The following is a 24,144-nucleotide window of genomic DNA, read 5'->3' as shown; positions in this document are numbered from 1 at the left end:
GCAGATAAAGGATTACTGAGTTTGGGAAAAAGGAAATACCAAACCTGAAGCCTATTATGGATAACATGCAACAAAAGGTGGTAATGCCAACCCAAACCAAGCTATCTAGAATAATACATAAAAGAGAAGGCTCATCCATGATATCAACGCTATCCCCCATAAGCGACATTTTTGTAGGATAAAACATATGCCTTCTTTTCTCTGCCTTTCCTGCCATGTGAAAAGCCTTATGACTCCCTTGAAAGGAGAGGCATAACGATGGCCCTTTATGCTATCTCAAAATCGAACCGGTGACCACACTCTAGAGAGGAACCCAAAGTTACTAAGGTAAAGTCGTGTAACAAGGTAGTTTCCTCTACAAGCACATGGATGTTCTCTTTGTCGCATGCATGGTGAGCTCTACACTCCTCTACAAGCCACACAAAGAAAGGTGTTCAACTTGCTGAAATTTTCTAGGTTTTGAGCTAAAAGCACAATCGTTTTCAAAACCATCTAACATCGAATACACTGGGGGCGACATTTCCTTCTCAATACATTTGGGAAGAAGTTTTTTTTTTTTTTTTAAGGCCAAGAAACGAAAGTTATCAGCCTTTTCTGACTCTGAGCACATAAAAAGTAGCATCAGAGAATGATGTTAATCTGAGGTCACTCAGATCCACCCTGAAATGCAATGACAACCTTGTATTACAAGCTTTTTTTTATGCAAATATCTTTGACCTGCTGAATCTTGGGAAACATTTTACATAGGCCACCTGCTCGCAATGCAGCAAAAACGCACCTAGCAGCATCAAGTGGGCTACCACCTCCGAAAAATTTTGCCTCCCCTTGTAATGACGTTCTTTATCTCACCAAAAAGAAAGGCTCAACAAGGAGGTTAAACTTGGCATACGTCAATGTTAGCTTACAAGAAATGGATCTTCTTGATCCGGTTACATGATTTCTGAAGTTGTCAACCAAAGATGATGGCCTAACGCTGGACGCTCGTGTAGATCAAGGTATGCAATATTCAATCTGCACCAAAACAGAGAGTAGACATAAGCCACTGGTGAGGAGCTCAATTTAAAGAAAACCGCAACAGAGTGATTGCTCACTTATCTACATCAGGAAGTGCCAAAAGGTCCTGCTTTTCCTCCTCTCTGTACTCTTGAGCTTGACCAACAATGCCTTCAGCTCCAACCTGAGCATCCATCTATACACCACAAAAAAAGGGTAAATATTTTACTCACAGAGAGAGAGAGAGAGAGAGAGAGAGAGAGAGAGAATAAAATGATATAATAACATCTTCGAAAAGGCCAAAATGACCTATGAGACCAAACTGATGAATCTAATACCATGTCTGGGTACATAAAAAGAGGGATACTAAAGTGAAACTAGAGGTGCTACTGATTGGAAATATGTATGGTATGTGTGATCACAGATACAATGTGTGCCCAATACAAAAGGGTGATATGATGGGTGATGAGTTCATCCTCATATGCATTCTGGATGTCGAGCTAGCATGGCTCGAATCCTCTGTTGTAATTTTCGTCGATGTTGTGACGCTCCTATGGGCGTCTCGATTTCCCTAGCCATGATGCTCGATCAATGAGAGTACCACGAGTGTGAGTAAGAGCTGAGCTTTGCACTGTTGGCTACTCCTCTAATTGTCCAGCGTCTCGTGTGAAGAAATCAGTAATCTATCTCTGGGATTGTCTCTCTCTAGATCTCCTTAGTAGACTGTCTCTGTATTTGTGTAACTCAAGTAGATACAGTCCAAGACATCTCTGGTCCTGATATCTCATAACTCTGGAGAAAGGTCTGAATCCTTCTCTGAAGAAACACAAGAAGTGACCCCGTATCTCGTAGTACATTGTAACTGATATATATAATGCATCCTGTTGGCTGTTGGTATCCCTCTAAATCTACCAGTCTCAATCTCAAGCTGGTGTGAGGATGTCCATATCTGACCAATGGCATACAGGTTAAAGCATGTATTGGTGGTCCAAAAAGCGGTGTCTTGGACATCATTTTGATAGCAACTTAAGGATCCCCATGTTCTGTATGAACATACCAACCATGTTGTATATCATTGGAAAGCTTTTGACATGGAGAATCTAAAATTGCAATGTCCGCAAAATTTTGATAAGATTTGCAAAATTTTTACCGTGTCCTACTTTTTGCTAAGCCAACCACCAAAAAGTGAAATAGTGGTACCACCAATACATGCTTTCACCCATACCATAACCCATGAGATAGATGTGTATCCATATAGCTGGGTCAAATCACAAACCCATCCTGTGTGAGTTGGAGAACATATGCTCTTTGTAGAAAGCCATCTTCGTGCCCAACTCTTGTGCCGGCTCTATCCATATCCCCCTCCTGGTGTCCAACTGGGTCAGGTCCTGGCGAATGAGTCTAGTAATCTCCATCCGTGTAAGAGACAACAATGGTGCATCAAGGGAGTACTGAAAAGGAGGTAATTTGTCCATGATGAGGCCATGTATCTGGAACCATGACGACATTTGCGCATACCAGCATGATGTGTCCCCCTATAAAGCTAATTGTCTGGAGGACTCAAGGGTCATTATGGCATATTTGTCTCTGCTAGTATCCCATAAGCTATGCATAAAGGAGACTGATCTGGTAAGCGCCTCTATCTCCATAGGAACTCCGCTCTAATGATCTCGTGTAGCACGGAGGCCTTGGCTCTAATCAGCCGAGAAATCATAGCTACCAAGGGCCTCTCCATACCTCTCCACCCATCCTGACCTACGAAGGGTCCCCAAACGTGAACCCCATAGAACATAGCTAAAGCTACCAAGGTATCAAAGAGTCACAGCTGTAACGGGGACGGGCACCACACGCCAACGGAAAAGAACAGATTGAACGACTTTAAGCACTTCAAATAACAACTGAACTAAAAGAGATAGAGAGTGCACGAAACACGAGACGGGGGGAGTTCCACCCCGAGAGAGGACTGGCCCGAAACCTTGGCACCCTTTCGGTATTTCTTTATATTGCTTCAACTCTGAACAAGTCGGTACTCCACACTTTGCACCTTCACCCGGAAGCGTACCATAGAATGAGCCCATGGCACATATTTAAAGGTTATTGGCCTCTTAAAAGCAGTTTACATGAAAAGCTATAAACTCAATAGCATCTAGTCCAAAGCTGTCCACGCAAAACAAGGGATTCCGTACACTGCCACGTCAGCACCTATCAGCACAGAACGCAAAAATCCGTATTGCTGCCACGTCATCATGTCAGCACAAAATCCGAAGGTGCCGTGCAACTGCCACGTCATCAACCCAGTAGCGCAATGATTGTGTGTGTGTGTGTGTGTGTGTGTGTGTGTGTAAGCTGCTTTATTTTATTATTATACCCCTAAGCACTTGGGGCCCATCGGACGGGGTCCCATAAGTTGGTGGAAACTTCTTCTGATTCACCTTCTTCTATTGCCCCTGCTTCTTAGGGTTTAGGCCCCTCGGCCGGGATGTCGAGGTGTGCCGTGAGATATGCCACAGGAGGATCAGCCAGAAGTTGATGAACTTGATGAGAATTTGGTTCCTTAGCAGATTTCGGCACATGAGGAAAGAAAAGTTAAGGGACACGTTGCAAGACGCTATTTGGTGAAGTTCAAGAACTATCCACCTATGGATGCAAAGTGGACGGAAGAGCATGAACTATCAGAGTCACCAAATATATTGCAGCTTTACCTTGACGCCTTTGGGTTACAGCCCACGTATGCCCCAACGCAACGTGTGCAAAGGAGGGGTAATGATAGAGCTAGCACATCAAGTGTACATATGGATTCATTGTAATAGAAGTGCATCGCTCTTCAAGTGTTAAAGGTATAATGTTCACTTCTATAATAAATGGAAATGACAAGTATGAAGGTCTCATTAAGTCATTTGTATCTATGGGTTATGACCTTTCTTGCGGGTACATGCGATGATAAAAGGGTGTTAACAACACAAGATCATCAATGGCAACATGCGATGATAAAAGGGTGTTAACAACACAAGATCATCAATGGCAAGTATATATGGCATGCATTCAAGGACATTTGCGATTTCAAGAGGGGGGTACATCACAAGGACGTGGCAACTGCTAAACTTAGTTGTTGGTTTCTTTCCAATGATTTTTATTTAATTTTTGGGACCCTCTTTTTGAAGTTGCAAATGGTCGGACATTGTATGGCTAGTGTGAGACAGCCAACGGCCAAGAGTTTCACCCGCAGATGGAAAGGACTGGTCGCCACGAGTTGGTCGGGCCGACCGGCACTGGAATCCGAGCAGTAAAAGTATGTCTAGGCTCAGTTCAAGGTTATTTAGGCCCCTCGCTACACTTAAAAGTCGGTGGGTACTAGGAAATTAACTCAAAAGAGGCAAAGTGGACACATGGTGGCTCCTGAGCAGTTTTCCCAACTTGCATGAAGACGGGGCGCCCATTTCAAGAGGAGAGGCTGATTTTGAGTCATTAAGTAACTACAGAATGTGTGTGTGAGTAGTTGGTGCAGGTGATGAAGCTTTAATGGAAAGCTTGCCTTCTCACTATGTAGCACGATGATTCCGCTCTCGTGCACCTCACTCCCTTTTGAATACAAAATCGTGATGCCCCGCTCAAGGGCTGCTCATCTGTATCTACAGTTACGTGGGTTCATGCACGTATGCCGAGGCAAGAGCCTCTTGTCCATGTACCGGATTAGCTAATTGCTAATTCCCCACACGTACAGGTGAATTCGAAGAGATTTCTCTCGAGAAATCTTGTCCGATTCAGAGGGCAAGTAGCCCAACAAATGCAGGAGTACGAGGGCTCGCTACAGATGCATTCGGCTCGTGAAACGGAGCCCAAAACAGGAAATTACAGCCTGCTGTGTAAATTTGCAAGTTTCCGGTTTCCGCCCTAATGGGTCCCTAATACCGAGGAAGTGAGGGCATCGTTAAATAGGTGATCTGGTGCAATTCAGAGCAGAAAACAGAGAATTCAGCATGCTACAGATTCTTGCCAGGTTTTGTAACAAACTTTGACACCCCAAGCCAAGATTCTACCACGACACAGCAGAGATTCACTTCAAAACACTTCACAAATTAAGAGAGTCGACACGGCCCATGGCGTAGTTCCATGCCAAGAGATATTGGCCATAAAGATTGGCACCCCTTTCGGTATTTCTTTTTATATTAATCTTTGAGATAAGTACAACTGTCTGGGGGTGCTCGCTCTCAGACTCTGCGTCCAGATGCTCCGCAGAGTGAGCCCCCTTAGGTTCAACTTAAAGGTTACAAGGAATGCTAAAAGCAGAGCCCCCAAAAGCATTAAACTCAAAAGCCTTGAGCTTCAAAAGCATCTTAATAAAAATCTACCAGTAGCACTTAGTATCAGCTGCGGAAATCCGTGCAGCCCGCCAGCGTAAAAACGCGGAGAATCCATACAGGTCTTTCACATCAGCCTATCGATGTAAAAAGCGGGATTTCCGTACAGCCTGCCACGTCAGCAGTTGTCAGTGCTAAACGCGGAAATCCGTACTTTCAGCCACGTCAACAACAGGCGTCTGTACTGTGTGTGTCTGGGCACTGCCATATCATCAATTTGTGACATGGTGCCTTCGTTTCTGCTGGCACCTTGACCTTGAGGGCTTGTCCTTCACCGTCGCAGTTCTCTCGGAAGTCGTATGGTTCTCTTGATCCGCATTACTCACAGCAATAGACACAGATGGAGGCTCACGCTCCGCCCCAGAGGGACTCTCCAAAAGCCCCCTCGCCCGACCCTCTAGAGCCCACCATCCAACTTGCTCTCTCGCCGACGGAGCAAGCGAGCCTAGCCGCAGAGGTGGAGTGCCTTCAAGCGACCTCCGTCATCTACAAGATCATTGACACCCGACCTAGCAAAGGAGAGGTGCGTGATCTCCTCCAAGCACCCCTTTTAGAAAAAGGTGGGCAAGATCCTCAACGTTCAGCTTCTCCGGTGTGGCTTCTGAAATGGCGTTCAAGGCCATTGCAATGAGCCGCCTACAGACGTCTCCCTTTGTAACAGTTCCTCGTGGACTCACGAGCTTCGACATTCGTCGTAGGTGAGACTTCTTTGCCTACGACTTCACACGTTTTCTCGGCGACCCTTCACCAGACTTTGAGGCAGCTTGTTTCAGAGTTCATGTACTGTTCCTTGCAGCTAGAGGGATAGACTCTAGAGGCCCTGGACTCAGCGGTTGGCTTCTCTTTTCCCCTATGTGGCAGGGACCAATCTGAGTGGACTTTGGACTCAATGATGGAGTGGCTACAAGCACAGGCCCTCGAATTCTCTCACCACATGGGAGACCTGGGGGTTACAGACCTGGTATAGACTCTATGGCCGTTGGCCAAGTTTTCATTGACATCTCCAGACTCGGCAAGATGTAGACACATTGTGGTACACTTCTTTGCTGACACGCAGAGCCCGCCATGCTATGTACGCATACATGAGGACTCCTGGACAAAGGAGGTTTCCCTGCACACGACTCGCTCTTCTTGGGCCTGGGTTAGACACTCTTTGCAGTCACGTCTATCTCGGGGACGATTGGATGTGGATTATTCCCCATCCAAGTCACCCTCAAAGATAGCACGGTTAGTTGCTGTTGCAGCATCAGTTCTCTCTCGTTCTCCATGAGGATCGTCTCATAGAACGTGCAGGGATTAGGTGGGTCCAAGTTTCAGCGCCAAAGGAGTCAATTGCGTCAAGAGCTTCAGCTATGCATTGTGGGCGGCGAGATTGATCTTCTTATGCTGCAGGAGCATCATCTTTGTAAAGAGCCGCATTAGACAATGCGGTCAGCTTTTGCGTGGGCGATATGAGACAGTTTGGTCAGTTGCATTTGGACCTGGTGGTATCCAAGGAGAGGTATGTATGATTATTGCCGACTCTTGGCAGCAGGCCAATGGCCATTGTGGACAGACGTATTATTGTGTCTGGCAGGGCTCAGTGGATTACTATGCAGGTTCAGGGCTGCCTCTTGGGTTTCTTGAACATCTATGCGACCAATGTGGCAAGTGCACGTGCAGAGTTTTGGTCTCACATTGTAGAGTCTCTGTTGCATGCAGAGCAATGGTGCATTGGGGGTGACTTCAACGTGCTGGAGGACCCCTCTGACAAGATTGGAGGTAGCCCCCATGCTACTGTGCACGCAGCTGAGTTGACAGCTTGGGAGAGGCTCTGTATGACTTTGAGGGTTTCAAATGTTTGGCAGCACTCTAGCTTTGTGAGGCCCCTAGACAACCTGGCCTTCTCTCGTTTGGACCACAGAGTGGGAGGAGTGAATCTATCTCGGATAGATCGCTTCTACGCTAGTGACCACTTCTGTGACTTCGGTGGGTCAGTTTGCATTTTGGTTGGGACATCTTTTTCGGACCATGCACCAGTGATCCTCATTGTGATAGATCGACAGAGGAGGGGGAGCACGATGCTACACATCTCTCAGAGGTTCTTGTTGGACTTTGAGCTCAAAGAGCGAGTGGTGTCTCTTTGGACAAAGGGCTTGGACATGCAAGACTCTCCTGCTGACAGAGTGGCCTTTGGACTTGCTTAATTTAGACGTTTCTTTCTTCAGAAGTCTACGGCCCGCGCCTGGCTGCAGCAAGGGAGAAGGAGCAGCGTCTCCGATGGGGCGTTGCTTCCTTTCAGAGGATGCAAGAGCAGCATGATGCTACGCAGGTTCTTGTTGGACTTCGAGCTCAAAGAGCGAGTGGTGTGTCTTTGGACAGAGGGCTTGGACTCGCAAGACTCCTGCTGACAGAGTGGCCAAGCCCTCTGTCCAAAGAGACACCACTCGCTCAATTTAGTCGTTTCTTTCTTCAGGAGTCTACGGCCACCCTGGCTGCAGCGAGGGAGAAGGAGCAACGTCTCCGACGGGGCGTTGCTTCCTTTCAAACGATGCAGGAGCAGCACCCAGACAGTCCTTGGTTGGAGGAGCACTTGCAACACGCTCGCCAAGAGCTTGCCTACATAGAGGAGAGGCATCATGAGTTTTTTTTCCATCGACAAGCATCTTAGTGGACCCATGTGCATGACAGAGTGACAAGGGCGTTCTTTGAGACAATGGGACCCCGGCATGCACACGCCAATGTTAGCCAGTTGTGCGGAGGCCTTACGGGTCAAATGCTTCAGAGCCAAAGGACATGCGTGCAGTTGCTACTGACTTTTACCGTGACATGTTGTTAGCAAAGCCTCAGTCAGAGCGTCAAGATGCATGCAGAGAGCAGATTTGAGCACAAATGCCATGTCTTGTGACTAACGAGATGCGCCAGAGCCTTGAGATGCCTCTTCAGCTAGAGGAGCTCCATGCGGCCCTCAGAGCACTTCCCTGAGATAGCTGTCCCGGTGATGATGGTTTGACTCCCAATTTTTTATTAAGTGTGTTGGGACTTGCTTGACTCATACCTCTGCAACGCTTTTCAATACATCTTACACACAGGAGAGATACCTGACAGCATGAGTGAGGACCTAATCTACCTCATTCCCAAGGATGGTGGCTCCTTGGATGAGATTCGGCAATCGCGGCCCATCACCATCCTCAACTCAGCCTACAAAATTCTAGCGAAGGCTCTGAGCTTGAGGATTCAACCACTTCTAGAGATCATTATACATGGGACCCACACAGGTTTTGTCAAGGAGCGCAGTATCCTTGACAACATCTTCACTTTTTGGGAGGCATCTGCACTTGCACGCCTCCGTGGTGAGGATCTAGTGATACTTCTTCTGGATTTGAGAAGGCCTACGATAAGAGTTGACTGGGACTTTTTGGAGAGCAATCTACGCAGGATAGGCTTCTCAAATGCTTGGATGAGAGGTGTGTCAGCTGTCCACAAACGTGCACACAGTCAGGTGCTTTTGGCATGGGGTAGAGGAGACCGTTTCATGCTCACATGTTCAATAAAGCAGGGCTGCCCTCTTGCCCCCCTTCCTCTTTCTGTTCTATGCTGACGCGATGAGCAGATTCTTGGTTTCACAGCAGGTTGGTCTACGTGGCTTAGCGCTCCCTATTCGGGGCGATGAGCTACCGGATGTTGAGTTTGCAAACGACTCAACTTTGTACTTGGAGGGCCAAGAGGCAACCCTGCACAGGTGTGAGCAAGCTCTAGAGACGTTTTGTTGTGCATCAAGTGCACTGATCAACTAGAGGAAGATAGTGGCTTTCTCCGTTGGTAGTGCTCCTACGCCTAACTGGATGCCACGTAAGGGTTTTAGATGGATCTCCCCACGAACTGCAGTTCGATACTTGGGCTGTTAGGTTGGCCTGGACTTGTCTCCTGAGCAGCAAATTGCTCCCCTCCTCCTGTCCATCAGGAGGAAGTTGTTACATTGGAGTTCGGCACGACTCTCTTTGGCAGGCAGAATTGTAGTGGCCAACCAGGTGTCGTTGGCTACTATGTGGTACATTACATCTTGTTGGATCTTTTCGAGCTCCTGCATCAGGCAAGTAGAGAGGCTGATTAGGAACTTTCTTTGGTCACGACGCGACATTCAGATAGCCCGGGCCAAAGTAGCCTGGTAGGTCATCACTCTACCTTGTTCTCAGGGGGGGTTGGGGATCATAGACCCAGCACAGCACAGCACAGCACAGCCCATCTTGAGAAGTTTGTTGTTAGAGGACTTCTTCCAAGGGAGGAGCCCTGGAAGGAGTTTTTGCTTCAACAGCTTAGAGCTCGAGTACCTCAGGCAAGAGGCCCTTAGAGACCTTCCCTCATGTGTATCTTCACAGAGATACGCAGAGTTGGTCTGAGCAGGAGACTGGAGGATCGTTTTGTTGTGAGACTACTTCGCTCTTGGGAGCAGCTGCGGAGAGGCCTGTAGCAGCACCAGCCCACCTTCACGGAGGAGCACTTGAGACAACCCCTTGTTTGGAACCCCTTGGTCAGCACTCAGGGAGGCCAATTGGTTGGTAGTAGGCCTCATGTTTCTTGGGGTCCCATGGCAGAGGGTCTAGCACGCACTCTAAGTGACTGGTTTCAGTTCTCAGTTTTGCCACAATAGTTACAAAGCATCCAGTTGCAGGGCATGAGAGGGTGCAGAGCATGTGTTAGAACATTGTAGAGCCAATACCAGCTGAGTGGCTCACACCTCTAGAGTCAGTAGCTCCCAGATGGATGACGGCCTTCACGCGACTGGAGGTCCTCATCGCACTTCATGCTTGCTCAGAGACTCTAACCTCCATGTTCTTCGAGATACAAGGCAAGGGTTGACTTCACAGAATTTCAGTAGAGGCTCCAAGGTTGCAGAGAGTTGTTTTCAGAGGATCCGAGTAGTGGACATCTACGAGAGACTTGTGTCATCGATCCTGACCCAGCAGCTCTTGAGACAGGCCATTGGAGGCTTTGGGCTTGGGAGAGTTGTCCACTTGCACGAGCGTAGTGGGATCCTAGAGAGTGGTTTTGGAGGGACCCTTTCTCCTCAGCCGACCATCCAAGGGTCCCTTTCTTTCAGTACATCGTTCATCTGGGACGTCACATACTGGCAGCACGGAGAGAGGCTCGTCCTACTACAGCACCTCATTGGCAGGAGGAGGGTCTCACAGCTGAGTTCTTGTCAGACTTTTGGGCGAGGATGTGGTACGCCAGACAGCCGCGGCGAGTCACTTTGTTCCAATGGCTAGTTGCACACAGAGCTACAGCAGTGGGGAGTTGGCTAGTACACAGTGGCCTTCCGACAGCATGCGCAGCTTGTGGCCATCCTTTGGAGAGTCAGTGTCTTTGTCTATGGGACTGTCCTATGGCACAGCAGGTTTGGCTTCGGGTCCTTCGATTGATGCCAGCTCTTTCCACAGCACGACAGTACACTTGGGGGGCAACTGCTTGATCCACACTCACGGGCCCTGCACTACAGTTTGAGCTAACCTCCACCAACAGGATGATAGTGATACAGGGGGTCGTCCTACACTCCAGCCTGCTACGGAACTTACCCCACAGGAGTGGTGCAGTGAGAGAGAGGTGTGTTGGGAGCTCGTCTGTTGCCTGACACTCTGGTTCATTTGGTAGGCCTGCTGCTTCTGCATCTTCGAGGCTCGCCTAGTGCCACCAGCGAAGACTGTTCGAGATTTTTGGCTGGAGTTGATTTTATACTCTCAGGGGACAATTTGAGAGACTTTAAGGAAACTCTGATCGCATGCGAGCGCACAGAGGAATTCCTTCGACTCTAGCGCCCTGGGCCGTTCTTCACCATGGTCGCAGGCGAGCCCAGATGGCACTACCGCCCACCTGTGTGCCTTTTCCCACCTCCCATCTCTTGATTTAGCCCTCATTGTACAAATGTTGTTTTTTCATTGAGAGAGTCTCCCCTTATGGTTGATGTAGCTCTCTCTAGTAGAGGTGGTTGTAGCCCTATGGGCAGTTTTATTAACTAATAGTAGGATCGTTTTCTCGAAAAAAAAAAAAGAAATACCGAAAGAGGCACCAGCCTTTGGGGCCAACAAGTTGTCGGCGTTTGCTTGGAGTGCTCTAGCTTCCAAGGCGAGTGTGTTCGAAGTGTTAATTCCAGCTACAAGTTTTATTTGCAAAGTTTCTCTGTCCCCTAAAGTCTAAAGTAAAGTTTCAAGTGAAAGCCAAAGTCTACCGCCCTACGGGCCAGTTTCATGGTTCCATCGCCGGGACAGAATCACTTTTCCCTCAAGAAGAAAGCCTCGGTTCAGTTTTGGTGAACACACTGTACAGGAACGTGGGATTACACTATGGCTGTCACAAACGGGAGCGCATAGCAATATAGAATATACTCGGATAAATAGAATTTATCACTTAGTACTGAAGCAAGGAGATATAGAGAGAAATAGATAGACAGAGAGAGAGAGAGAGGATTGACACAGTACTGGGACCAAAAGATGGGCTGGTCCCCCCCTGTAATAGTATCTTTATTACTGAGGAGAAGTCTATACAAGCACTTGAACCGAACGTATTACCACGTTCATTCTAGAATAAGACTTGATGGTTCGTGGAAGCCTCGACTTCCTATTCCTAGGGCAAAACCCTATTCCAAGAACTTCCGTTCCTTATTCCAAATCCTCGAGAATCAAGGTTCTCGCCTCTGGATCTCACCCTCCTCTAGTTCCTTAGAGCGCTTTCTCTTTGCAGAGGCTCATGTCTTACTCTGCTCCTACTCCCTCACTGAGAGGAAGGACACTTGCAAACAAATACTTAGAGATCATAACATGAAAATCGTTACCTTCAAAGTCGATGCTCGAAAAAGAAATTCCTCGGAAGAGATCTCTACATAGAAAATCCTCTCTTCTAATCCTACACACAAAAGAGGTGTGTTCTCGGGTTCCTTCTCGTAAATCAGCCCCGTCTACGACGTTTATAGGCTGAAAACAGAGAAAAACAGCAGCTTGTCGCGACGGAAACTTGCTCCGTAGGCACTTCTTTGCGAGGGAACTCGCGCACTGGGTCTTGGCGACATCTGGTACACTTGGGACAGCCATGGGCATCACCAGCAACGTCTTCTTTTCAGCTGAAATCTACAGCATCATCTCCTCCTTGCGAAAATTGGTCTTCCCTCTAGGAGAGGGCGTGTGATGCTTTTATAGCTCCCTGGCCACGGCAAAGATAGCAGAGCATTGGCTACTTGCATAGAGATCGAGACCGTTTTTCGTGGGTTTTTTTTTTTTTTTTTCTTGAAAAAAAAGAGAGAAAAATCGTTGGCTGGTTTTTACAGCTTTATTTAATCATAGGCTGCCCACTTATTAAGTGGGCAGCCGGTCACCTTTTAAAAATGGTCTGAATCTGTCCAAAAATAAGTGGGCAGCCGGTCACCTTTTAAAAATGGTCTGAATCTGTCCAAAAACTCAATAAAACCTTATAAGTTAAAAACAATGCTTTCACAGCACTTCCCAGGCGTCCTTGGACACAGTTGTAATGCAGACATAGATTTGCACGCGGGAAAGCATCTGCTTTCCCGAAAAGCAATCCCACTTTCCTCAAAAAGCATCTGTTTTTCCTCAAAATTTCCTTTGAACCCATCTTCATTCAAGTGCTTGCTTTTCCTTGTGCATAATTCTAACACAGTTCGAAATTTCCTCTCAACTATGGATATCCCCTTTCTGATGCACCCGTCACCCACCTTGTGACGCATCAAGAAAACCCATCACCTAGTCCTTTCGAATCGAACTTACGATACAATCTCCTTCACGATGATGTATGTCACCCATCCTATGACGCATCAAAGATGTCCGTCCCCGGATGGTCAGATACTTCTTCCCGATGCTCCCTGTCACCTATCCGATGTGACGCATCAGAAGTACCCGTTCCTGTTGGCCTTACAGATATTTCCTTTCACAGTGCTCCCGTCATTACTCTGAATGACGCACTAGGAATACTCTGTACTCGGATGTCTCCAGTGAGAAAAACCCCCTCACTTAAAATTCCAATAATCCATTAAAAATTATTTTTCCTTGGTGTTCCAAGCGAGAAAACCCCCTCACTTACAAATCCAATAATTCATTTAGAATTATTTTCCTGTTAGATAAAGCCAATTTAGCAACAATGTCCGACAAAGGGAAAGGCATTATGGAAGAGGGTTCCTCTTCGCAGGACAGACAGGCAATACCTACGGTGTTTGAGGTTGGCGAGAGTTCTAGGTCACCCTTGTCTGTACCTTTTGTTGATATGAATGCTTCACCAATGCAGGGCTTTATGGCTAGGCAACTTGAAGATAATGCATTCAGGACTCACTTGGTTGCTACTGTGAATGTTTTCACTGGACTAGTGCAGAACCCAAGGTTTATAGAGTTTTTGCAACCGCCACCAGTGCCACAACAGACAAGGCAACTCACACAGCCAGTAGAGCCCGTTGAGGCTCAAGCCCAAGTTCTTCATGCGTCCCAACAGGATAGGGAGCACTCGCACGTTGCGGAGTCTGTTGGGGCTCCAAGACAGGTTCCTTCCGTCCATGAACAGGTGGTTAGGACGCCAATTCCACAGGTTTTGCCAGTTCAACCGACCACCTTTCAGAGTCCACATGTTGCAATAAATGGACAGGGAACGAGTTTCTAGGCAATGCATCAGGTTTTTCCACCAACCACGGTACATCCTGGGTATTTCGGGGGTAGATCTGTGTTCCAAAGTACGGCTGGTTATGCGCCTAGAAACCAGGAAAATATGCCAGAGATTAGTGTTTGGGGGTATGCAAGGCATGATGCAAAACCCCATGTATGGTAATATCGGCATGCAACAAGGCTTTCAAAGCAATCAGGGCTAGTTTAAAGTGGCACAAGGCAACTTTGGCATGGCTGGTTTTTCTCGACAACAGCCAGATATGAAACCAGCGACTCAAAATTTCAATGGCCAAGAGCAAAGGCACATCATCAGTCAGCACAATTCTCAGGCGTCCATCGAGCTGAGCACGTCCCTGCGTAACTTTATCTATGCTCACCGATCAGAAAGTGGTTGAGCGAGGGGTGGAATTTTTTCTTTGCTCTTGGGGTGTGTTGCTACTATTAAGTTATGTGGGCTTTCGCCTATGTTGTATCCTTCTTGGTGTGTACCACTAAATGTTTACATGGATCTCATTTAACAGACTCGGGTGCTTGTCATGTGCCTAGTCAAGAGTACCAGAGGACAGGTGAAGTGTATATGGAGCCACATTCAACCCCACTCTTCAAGGGTCAACCCCATATTCTAAGGGCTGATTTAGAGGTGATTTTGGACTCACATCGACTTGTACTACCTTCTCTGGCCCTTCTAAACAGAAGTATCATGTAGAGTTTTCTCTAGTTCAATAATCAAGTCTACTTGTATTGTACCTTAGGTTACCGAAGCATTCAGAAACGATCTGATTTGGTCCATGCTCAAAATTATCTTCTCGCTATTGTGGTCCCTTTCATATCACAAAGAAGATAAGTGGGGTTTCTTACAAGCTGGCCTTGCCTCCAAAACTTGCAAGATACCATCCGTTATATTCCACTTGAACCCGAATCGGTTCTCGATCAAAGGGTCCGCAAGTCTCGCAAGTCTTTGTACCCCGAATATTTGATCAAGTGGAAGCATTGTCTTGTATCCCAAGCCACTTGGGAATCAGTTAGATCGTTAAGAAATTGTTTCCCCGGTTTTTAACCGAGGATATTGATGAGGATCTAAAGATCCTCTTGTAACACCTCTTTGACAGAGTCTTGGTTTTTAGCTCGCTGCCCGCCCTCACGCACCCCCCTCACGCTGCCTCGCACTGCCGTCCCCTGCTGCGCGCTGCCCATTGTGTGTTGCCCGCTGGCTGATGCGCGCTGCCCTTGCCCGCCTCATCCTCCCTTTACCCCGCCCTTTCCCCCCTGTCGCCCCCCATTCCCCCGCTCCATTCGCCCCGCCTTATCCCTCATCCCTCCGAGTCACGGTTTCGGCTCGCAGGCAGGCTGTTTTTTCAGCTCCTTGTGAGCGCCTCGTCGCCAACGCTCTCCTCGATTCAGCAACAGACACAGAATGGCGGCTTCTGCTCCACCTTAGAGGGACTCCACAGAAGCCCCCTCGCCCGACACCACGGAGCTGACCCTTCGACTTGCTCTTTCGCAAGAAGAGCAAGTGAGCTTGATGGCCGAAGTGGAGCGTTTGCAAGCCACTTCGGTTATCTGTAAGATCATTGGCACTCGACCCAGTCGGGGGGAGGTTCGGGATTTGCTACAGGCTCGTCTTCTCTCCGATGTGGGCAAGATCACTGATGTCCAGATCCTCAGGAGAGGGTACTACCAGGTCGAGTTTGAGTCTGCAGAGATGACAACTAAGGTGATTTCGATGAGCCCACTCAGCATCAGAGAAACTCGAGCTTACTTCCGACGTTGGCATCACGGTTTTGACCCTACTACAAATGTTCTCGAGGAGGAGGTCCACTTGCCGATTTCGGTTTGTTTCCCAGGCCTGAGGCGAGAGTACCTCCCCCTCCTACTCAGGATTGGTTCTATGTTCGGGACAGTTCTAAAGTCTCCACGCACGGCAGCTTCAGTTGTGACAAAGGCCGTAGGTTTACCTATTGTGCGGATTCTCGTTCGTTACACGCACTCCCTCCCCAAGGTGGTATTGCTACCTAGGGTGAGTGGGGGATGGATCAGACAGAGTGTGGAGTATTCGGGTCTCTCGAACCAGTGTTTCATTTGCAAACAAATGGGCCATATGGCAAAGTCCTGTCCTCGTAGGAGACCTCGACCCACAGCACATGTGCAGCCTCCCAAGGCAGAGCATGCCAACAGCCAGATACACAGGACGCACAGGCTGGTACATTGACAGAGACCAGTGATCAGCCAGCTAATGGTTGGCAACAGGTGCCTAGCTGCCGCCGATAAGGGAGGGCTCGTCCCACTGCTCCCCCTGGTGGCCGATCTTCTGCAGCTCAGCAGCACTGGGTTTCGACTGGGAATCGTTTTGACTCCCTTCAACAGGACCTGCCTGAGGAGGCCCCGTCCACTTATGTTCCACCGCCTCCGCTTCCTCCTCCCTCAGACGCTGCCACTCCTGTAACAGACTTGGACACTCCAAGTCAAGAATCAATCGCGACAGCACCAAATAACCACTTCAAAAACAATTCACACATCACAATAGATTTGCACTGGCTTTTAAGGTTTCTAGCCACTTTAGGGTTTCAGCCAGTAGTTAGAGTTAGGGTTTCCAAAAAATAGGGTTTTTGGCAGAAATCTCCACCGTCGCCTCCCGTCCCTCCTCTCTCCGCGATGGGGCCCACAGCCTCGTCTCTCGCCCCTTCCGCCACTCCTCCTCAGTCGTAGGGTACTGGACACGCTTCTGCTGCGAGGCGTTCTCTTGGTAGTGCTTTCAGTATGAGCCGTGTGGCTCCAGAGGGACAGCCCCACTTGAGGCTGCCTTTTTTTATGCACACTTCTCCCTTTGCAGCGGTCCCTAGATGTCTGACCAGCTTCGACATTCGCAGACGTTAGGACTTCTTCGACTACAGCTTCGCTCGGTTTCTGGGTGACTCCTCTCCCGACTTGGAGGAGGCCAGCTTTCAAGTCCATGTCCTCTTTCTTGCAGCTAGAGGCATTGAGGCCCTGCCCTGGACACAGCAGTGGGTTTCTCCTTTCCATTGTGTGGTAGGGATCTCACAGAGTGGACCCAACACACAGTCCTTGACTGGCTCCAGATTCAAGCTACTGAGTTCTCACACCACACAAGGGACTTAAAGGTGAGACAAATCTGGTACAAACTCTTTGGCCTCTGGCCAAGTTTAGCGTGACACCTCCAGATGTAGCGAAGTGCAGGCACATTGTGGTGCATTTGTTTGCCGGCACTCAGTGCCCTCCGTGTTATGTATTTGTGCATGAGGATTCTTGGTCAGAGGATGTAGCCCTTCGGGCTGCACGCTCGGCTTGGGCCTGGGCAAGACAGTCACTTCTTGTGCGTTTGTCTAGAGGTCGTTTGTATGCAGATTACTCCCCATCCAAACCGGCCTCAAAGATAGCGAGGTTCGCTGCAGTGGCAACATCTGTTTTCTCTCACTGACTCCATGAGGATCATCTCATGGAATGTGCAAGGACTAGGAGGGCCCCAGTTTCAGCGTAAGAGGGGTCGGCTACGTCAGGAGCTGTAGAGATGCCTTGTGGGTGGTGAGATTGACATTCTTATGCTACAGGAGCACCATCTTTGTGAGAGCCGCATTCGGCGATATGGTCAGATTTTACACAGTCGCTATGAGACGTTCAATTGCTTCTGGACCTGGAGGCATCCAGGGTGGGGTATGTATGACTATTACGGATTCTTTGCAGTAGGCCATTGTGGGCAGACGGATTATTGTGCCAGGCAAGGCTCAGTGGATCACTATGCAGGTTCAAGGTTGTCTCGTGGGCTTCCTGAACATCCATGCGCCCAATGCGGCGAGTGCACGGGCAAAGTTTTGGTCTCAGATTGTTGAGTCTATGCCACAGGCAGAGGAATGGTGCATATAGGGTGACTTCAACATGTTGGAGGAACCCTCTGACAGGATTGGTGGTAGCCATACTACTGTGCATGGAGTTGAGCTGGCAGCTTGGGAGAGCTTTTGTATGACTGCGGGTTTCAGATGTGTGGCAGACCGCAGAGCTGAGAGACGTGAATCTATCTCGTATAAATCGCTTCTACACTAGTGCCACTTCTGTGACTTGGGTGGGACAATTGGCATTCTGGCAGGGACCACCTTTTCGGACCATGCTCCAGTGATCCTTACAGTGTGATAGGCAGAGGAGGGGGAGCACGATGCTTCGCATCCTAGAGAGGGTCCTGCTGGACTCAGCGCTTAGAGAGCGAGTGGAGGCTCTTTGGACAGAGAGCTTAGACATGCAGGAATCTCCTACTAACAGAGTGGCCTCGCGACTTTCTCAGCTTAGTCGACTCTTTCTTCAGGAGTCTTCGGCTCGCCTGGCTGCAACGAGAGAGAAGGAGCAGCATCTCCGACGGGGTGTTGCTTCCTTGCAGAGGATGCAAGAACAGCACCCAGACAATCCTTGGTTGGAGGAGCAGTTACAGCAGGCTCGCCAGGAGCTCGTCAGCACATAGGAGAGGTGCCATGAGTTTGCTTTCCATCGACACGCATCTCAGTGGACCCAGGTGGGGGACAGAGTGACACGCGCTTTCTTTGAGGCAGTGGGACCTCAGTATATGCATGCCAAGGTCAGTCAGTTGAGGAGGCCCGACGGGTCAGTTGCTTCACAGCCAGAGGACATGCGTGCAGTTGCTACTGACTTTTACCGTGATTTACTATCTGCAAAGCCCCAGTCAGAGCGTCAGGATGCATGCAGAGAGCAAGTGTGGGCACAGATGCCTTGTCTTGTGACTGAGGAGATGCGCCAGAGGCTTGAGCTGCTCTACAGCTAGAGGAGCTGCACACGGATCTTAGTGCACTCCCCCGTGGTAGCTGTCCAAGTGAGGGTGGCTTGACTCCCAGCTTTTTCTTGGAGTACTGGGACTTGCTTGGCTCAGATCTTTGTAGTGCTTTTCAGTACATCGTGCACACAGGTGAGATGCCTGACAGCATGAGTGAGGGCCTGATCTACCTCATTCCCAAGGAGGGTGGCTCCTTGGATGAGATTCGACAGTGGCACCCCATCACCATCTTCAACTCAGCCTATAAAATTCTTGCCAAGTCTCTGAGTTTGAGGATTCAACCACCTCTAGAGAGCCTTATGCATGTGACTCAGACAGGTTTTGTCAAGGAGCGTAGTATCCTTGACAGCATCTTTACTTTTTGGGAGGCTTCTGCCCTCGCGCGGTCCTGTGGTGAGGATTTGGTGATTCTTCTTCTCGATTTTGAGAAGGCCTACGACAAACTTGACAGGGATTTTTCGGAGGGCACTCTACGCAGGATGGGCTTCTCAGATGCTTGGATCAAAGGGGTGTCAGCTTTGTACAGACGGGCACACAGTGAAGTGCTTTTGTCAAGAGGTAGAGGTGATCGCTTCATGCTCACATGTTCGGTCAGACAGGGCTGCCCTCTTGCCCCCTTCCTCTTTCTGTTCTATGATGAGGCGATGAGCAGGTTTTTGGTTTCACAACAGGTTGGCTTACGTGGCTTAGCGCTCCCTATTCGGGGAGATGAGCTACTGGACGCTGAGTTTGCAGACGACTCAGCCTGTACCTCCCTCAAGCCTCGAGCTCTCAAGCTGACAATTAAGACAAATACAAAAACAAAGAGTCAAGACTCAACCTCAAGGCTCAAGGCTCACCCTCTCCCTCAACTTTCAAGTCTCAAGTATGATTGAAAAGCATGCCTAAATAGGATTCTACTTGGACTAATGGGTATGTCGATGTGTGTGTGCCTCTCTACTAACATATAGGTTGAATCGAGCCTAAATTAAGCAGATTTCAGGTTTACCGTTCCGGCCCCCATTCCCGTTCCCTTTCCGTGTAGCTTTGGCTGGATTGCACAGAGTTTGATTGAGTCGACTAAGGGAGGACACATTCACCATGAGCCTGCTCATGGCCCAGGAGACGTTGCGCTTACATTTGAGTAAAAGTCGGCCCGCTTGTATGGAGGCAGCCAGAGACTCTGGATTTTCATAGAGATGCACAGAGTCTGATTGAGTCAACGATGGGAGGACAGACTCGCCACCAGTCTGCTCATGGCCCGGGAGACGTTGCGCTTACATCTGTCTCAAAGTCGGGCCGCTTGTATGGATGAGCATCTCGACGACCGGAACCCTTAGCTTTGCACAAAGCATGGACATATGTTGGGTACTAGACCACATGTAGGTTGGGGTCCCATGGAAGCTGGTCTCTCTCAGAATTTTGGAGAATGGAAATAGTTTTGCAGCATGTTTGACAAAGTGCAAACAGACAGATTGAGCGTCATCCATGGGGGATTGACTATGCGCCATGATGTGCAGTCAGCGATCCCAGATGATTTGGCACATACCGATTGAGCTGCATCCCTGAGTGTGGATGGGAGTTTTTACACAGCTGGAGATTCTGATTGCAGTCAGAGCTTGCTTAGAGGGACAGTGCTTTTTATTCGAGGTGCAGGAGGGTCGCCTGTCCCACGTTGAGTGTGAGGCGGCTGCAGTACGGAGTGCACCTTTCAGAGGATCAGAGAGCTCGCTGCATCTCGAGATTCCTCTTGTTGTACTCACAGAACAGAATGAGGAGGATTTCCCACATCTTGTATCTGATCAGATTGTATACATCAAACAATCTGAGATGCCGAAAACAAGAATTAGTCTTGCTTTCAGTTGGATGCATCTAGTTATATTTGGAGTACCTCCTCTGATGTAATTGGCATTTTGTAAGTTTCATCTGGGGAATGTGCCTCAACATGTTTACTTAATACGAGATGTTGAGAGAGAGAGAGAGAGAGAGAGAGAGAGAGAGAGAGAGAGAGAGAGAGAGAGAGATGAACAAAAAAAAATTCTTTGAATGCTGAACTGACTCACCAATTGTTGTGGATAGCCCCCGTACATAGAGTAAGTACCATAGGCATAAGCCGAAGGGTCCTGTGGTTGTGCGGCATAATACCCTTCGTAGCCTTGTGGATAACTGTAGTAACCTTGAGTCCACTGCGATGGATCCACTTGACCCTGCACCCAATCAAAGCCCTGTTGTTTATGCAGAAGCTCTTAAGTCAGACAGATCAAACAACCACCGCAATTATAATATAGGAAATAAGGCCTATTGAGACCATCACTATAAAGCATATACCATTTTCCCACCTGTTAAACCAAAACGTCATTCAATTATCATTTCTTTAGCTACTCATATTTACTCTTTGAACAAAGATGAAGGAGAAAGAAATCCGACATAAAGAGGAGCAAAAGATCAGAAAAAATCAAACTCTTGCAGACATATAGGGTGCGGTGCACAGGTTAGAAAAACATTAACTTCAATCATAATGTGTGTCGTGGCACCTTCACGCCCCACTCTAACTTGCAGCAAAGCACAAAAGCACCGACCAATAACACATTAAACTGACAAGTACCTCTGGTGACCAGTTCCTAGGAGAATTTCTTAGGGTCGGATTCACTACACAAGTAAGCTTAGACAGCCTTCAGAAATGTCTCAAAATTGCCTTGTAGAAGAAAATAATCATACATATGTAAATAGGTGTGTATGCCACTGTATCGAACACACCTGTTTAGGAATGTACAAATAATATCTTCTGCCAGGCAATTGGCAATTTTGAGACATTCCAGAAGGCTGTAATCCAGCGGCCCACTTGACAAGGGGCATATTTGAGTGTCAGTGCATCATCATGAGCACCAACACCTTGACTAAAAACATGGCAATAACTTACTTGAGTCTTCACAGGGCTTCTGCCCCACGAGAGTCGAACAGCTTGCTGGCCAATAACAGTTCCATGTATCCTCTGAAGGGCCTCTTCAGCACAAGATCTGCAGTGTTTACAGTGTGAACAAATAAGTCTTCAATGCTAGCAAGAAAGAAAAATTTAACCTTAAATGGGCTCAAAATGAATCAGGTATCAAATTGTCAATGGGTAACTCTCATGGTATTTTTAACCAAAAATAAATCACAACAATAATCAATAATAAGTATACATGCTTCAGTCTCAGAATGACAAAGAGTAAGATGGAAAATACTTCATCCACAGCCATTGTTATTAAAGCAGGTGCAATATCAGCAATGCAAGTGTAACTCTTGCTGCTTACAATGATAGCCATATTACATGAAACACTTGATGTCTGAAACTACCTATGCATAAACTGTACAAATCCGCAGCCCTTCCCCACAGGTATCTTCACGTAGACCAGCTCACCAAACTGAGCGAATATATTCCTTAAATCTGCCTCTGTTGCCATGGGATCCAGACCCCCAACAAAAATCTGCAAGCATTATCAAGCACACCTTCTACTCAATAACATATAGCTGTACTTTTTTGGGAATATTCCCATAGACATCAAAGAAAAGTACAATAAGGAAGACACTTACAGTAGAGTTATTCAGATCATTATCACTTGCTGTAGTTTGGGTTGGGCTGACTTGATACGCAGTTGCAGTGGTAGTAGCTGAAAATTAGAACGTCAGAAGCCATTAGATTCTAATAAAAGCAAGCTTCATTAGTCAAGTTTGCTTCTGCACACAACTGTTCCTACCTACCTTTTACTTTAAACAGAAGAACAGGTGAGAATATTTCTCCACCCAGGGCTTGATTGTACTTAACATTAGCAAGTCACTGCTTTGGGGAGGTAGCAAAACGGATCTTAGATATCAAAAAGCTCTTTTCTTTTAGATTTGGCACCCATCTACTTCACCTTCACCTCATTAAAAAAATTAACCACTGTTTGTCATTGTTGATTTTTTGCAGTGTTGTTTCCCAAACAGCTTGTATTTTTTTGACCATTTGGTCATATGCTAGTAATGTGAATAATTAAAGCCCATATATTTCATGCCAAGTTGCCAAGCGTGGAGAGAAAAGAGAGGTTGAGAGCGAACTTGGATTGACAGTTGTGCTCTCATTTGAAAGTGAAGACGAGAAGAAACTCTCAAAAGACGTGAAACTGCCCCCCACGTCATGAACCCAATCATGAATTCCAACTATAATAAGCAAGCAACATACCACCCTCCAAAGCGATTGTGCATGAGGGCAAACCCAAAACAATGGCCCCCCCTGCTCCTTCTCCCCCCCTCCTGCTCCAGTTCCACAATCGACTCGGGAGACTGGTCCCTCGCCGGTGGCTAGGAGATCTCTTGGCAGCGCCTTTACCACGAGTCGCCTAGCGAGAGAGGGTCTGCCCTTCTTGCGAACCCCTCTACAGATTCAGACTTCTTCCCTTACAGCCATCCCCCGTGGTCTCACGAGCATTGACCTCCGACGCCGCTGGGATTTCTTCGACTACGGGTTCACTCGCTTTCTCGGCGATTCCACAGCAGACCACGAGGCAGCCTGCTTCAGGGTCCACGCTTTGTTCCTCACAGCTAGGGGGGCAACGGCCTTGGACTCAGCAGTTGGTTTCTCCTTCCCCCTCTGTGGTAGGACCGAGACAGAGTGGTCCCTCGACTCAGTGGTGGGATGGTTGCATACACAGGTTCTCGAGTTCTCTCACCACATGGGTGAACTTGGAGTTACAGATTTGCTGCAGACTTTGTGGCCACTGGCCAAGTTTGCGGTGACACCCCCAGACTCAGCAGGATGTAGGCACATTGTGGTGTACTTATTTGCTGATACGCAGTGTTTGCCTTGCTATATATACATTCATGAGGACTCCTGGACAGAGGAGGTTGCTTTACGCACGGCTCGCTCCACCTGGGCTTGGGCTAGGCACTCACTGCAGTCTCGCCTATCTAGAGGACGCTCGGATGCGGATTACCCCCCATCCAAGCCAGCCTCGAAGATATCCCGTCTTGCTGCTGCGGCAGCATCTGTTCTCTCTCGTTCCCCATGAGGATCGTCGCACTCAGAGAGCGGGTAGAGGCTCTCTGGACAGAGGGCATGGACAGCCAGGCTCTTCCTGCAGACAGAGTGGCCTCAGGCCTAGCTCAGCTTAGCCATTTTTTTTCTCCAGGAGTCTTTGGCTCGACGAGCTGCAGCGAGAGAGGAGGAGCAGCGTCTCAGACGAGCATTGCTTCACTACAGAGAATGCAGGAGCAGCATCCAGACAATCCATGGTTGGAGGAGCAGTTACAGCAGGCTCGACAGGAGCTTGCTTGCACAAAGGAGAGGCGTCATGAGTTTGCCTTTCACCGACAGGCATCTCAGTGGACTCAGGTGGGTGACAGAGTGACAGGTGCTTTCTTTGAGACA

At 48.2% G+C, this 24,144-nt stretch overlaps 1 protein-coding gene across 2 annotated transcripts in view; it reads right to left on the bottom strand.

Annotated features, from left to right (window-relative positions):
- Positions 1-535: 535 nt before the first annotated feature.
- LOC147447317 (polyadenylate-binding protein RBP47B'-like) overlaps positions 536-24,144 on the bottom strand; it is a 96,818-nt gene continuing 73,209 nt past the window's right edge. Inside the window, exons 4-9 of one of the 2 annotated variants that reach the window (XM_086523160.1) lie at positions 22,332-22,408; positions 22,095-22,225; positions 21,679-21,775; positions 20,822-20,983; positions 1,092-1,189; positions 536-1,011 (exon numbers count right to left, since the gene is read on the bottom strand). In XM_086523160.1, coding sequence (XP_086379286.1) covers positions 930-1,011; positions 1,092-1,189; positions 20,822-20,983; positions 21,679-21,775; positions 22,095-22,225; positions 22,332-22,408 — 647 coding nt within the window. In that variant the 3' untranslated portion in view covers positions 536-929. The remainder of the gene's footprint in view (positions 1,012-1,091; positions 1,190-20,821; positions 20,984-21,678; positions 21,776-22,094; positions 22,226-22,331; positions 22,409-24,144) is intronic. The other variant, XM_086523161.1, reaches the window with a different exon arrangement.

Source organism: Adiantum capillus-veneris, chromosome 11 (genome assembly GCF_014529385.1).
Source record: "Adiantum capillus-veneris isolate H3 chromosome 11, ASM1452938v2, whole genome shotgun sequence".
Classification (NCBI taxonomy): Eukaryota; Viridiplantae; Streptophyta; class Polypodiopsida; order Polypodiales; family Pteridaceae; genus Adiantum; species Adiantum capillus-veneris.
This window is presented reverse-complemented; position numbering and strand designations above follow the sequence as displayed.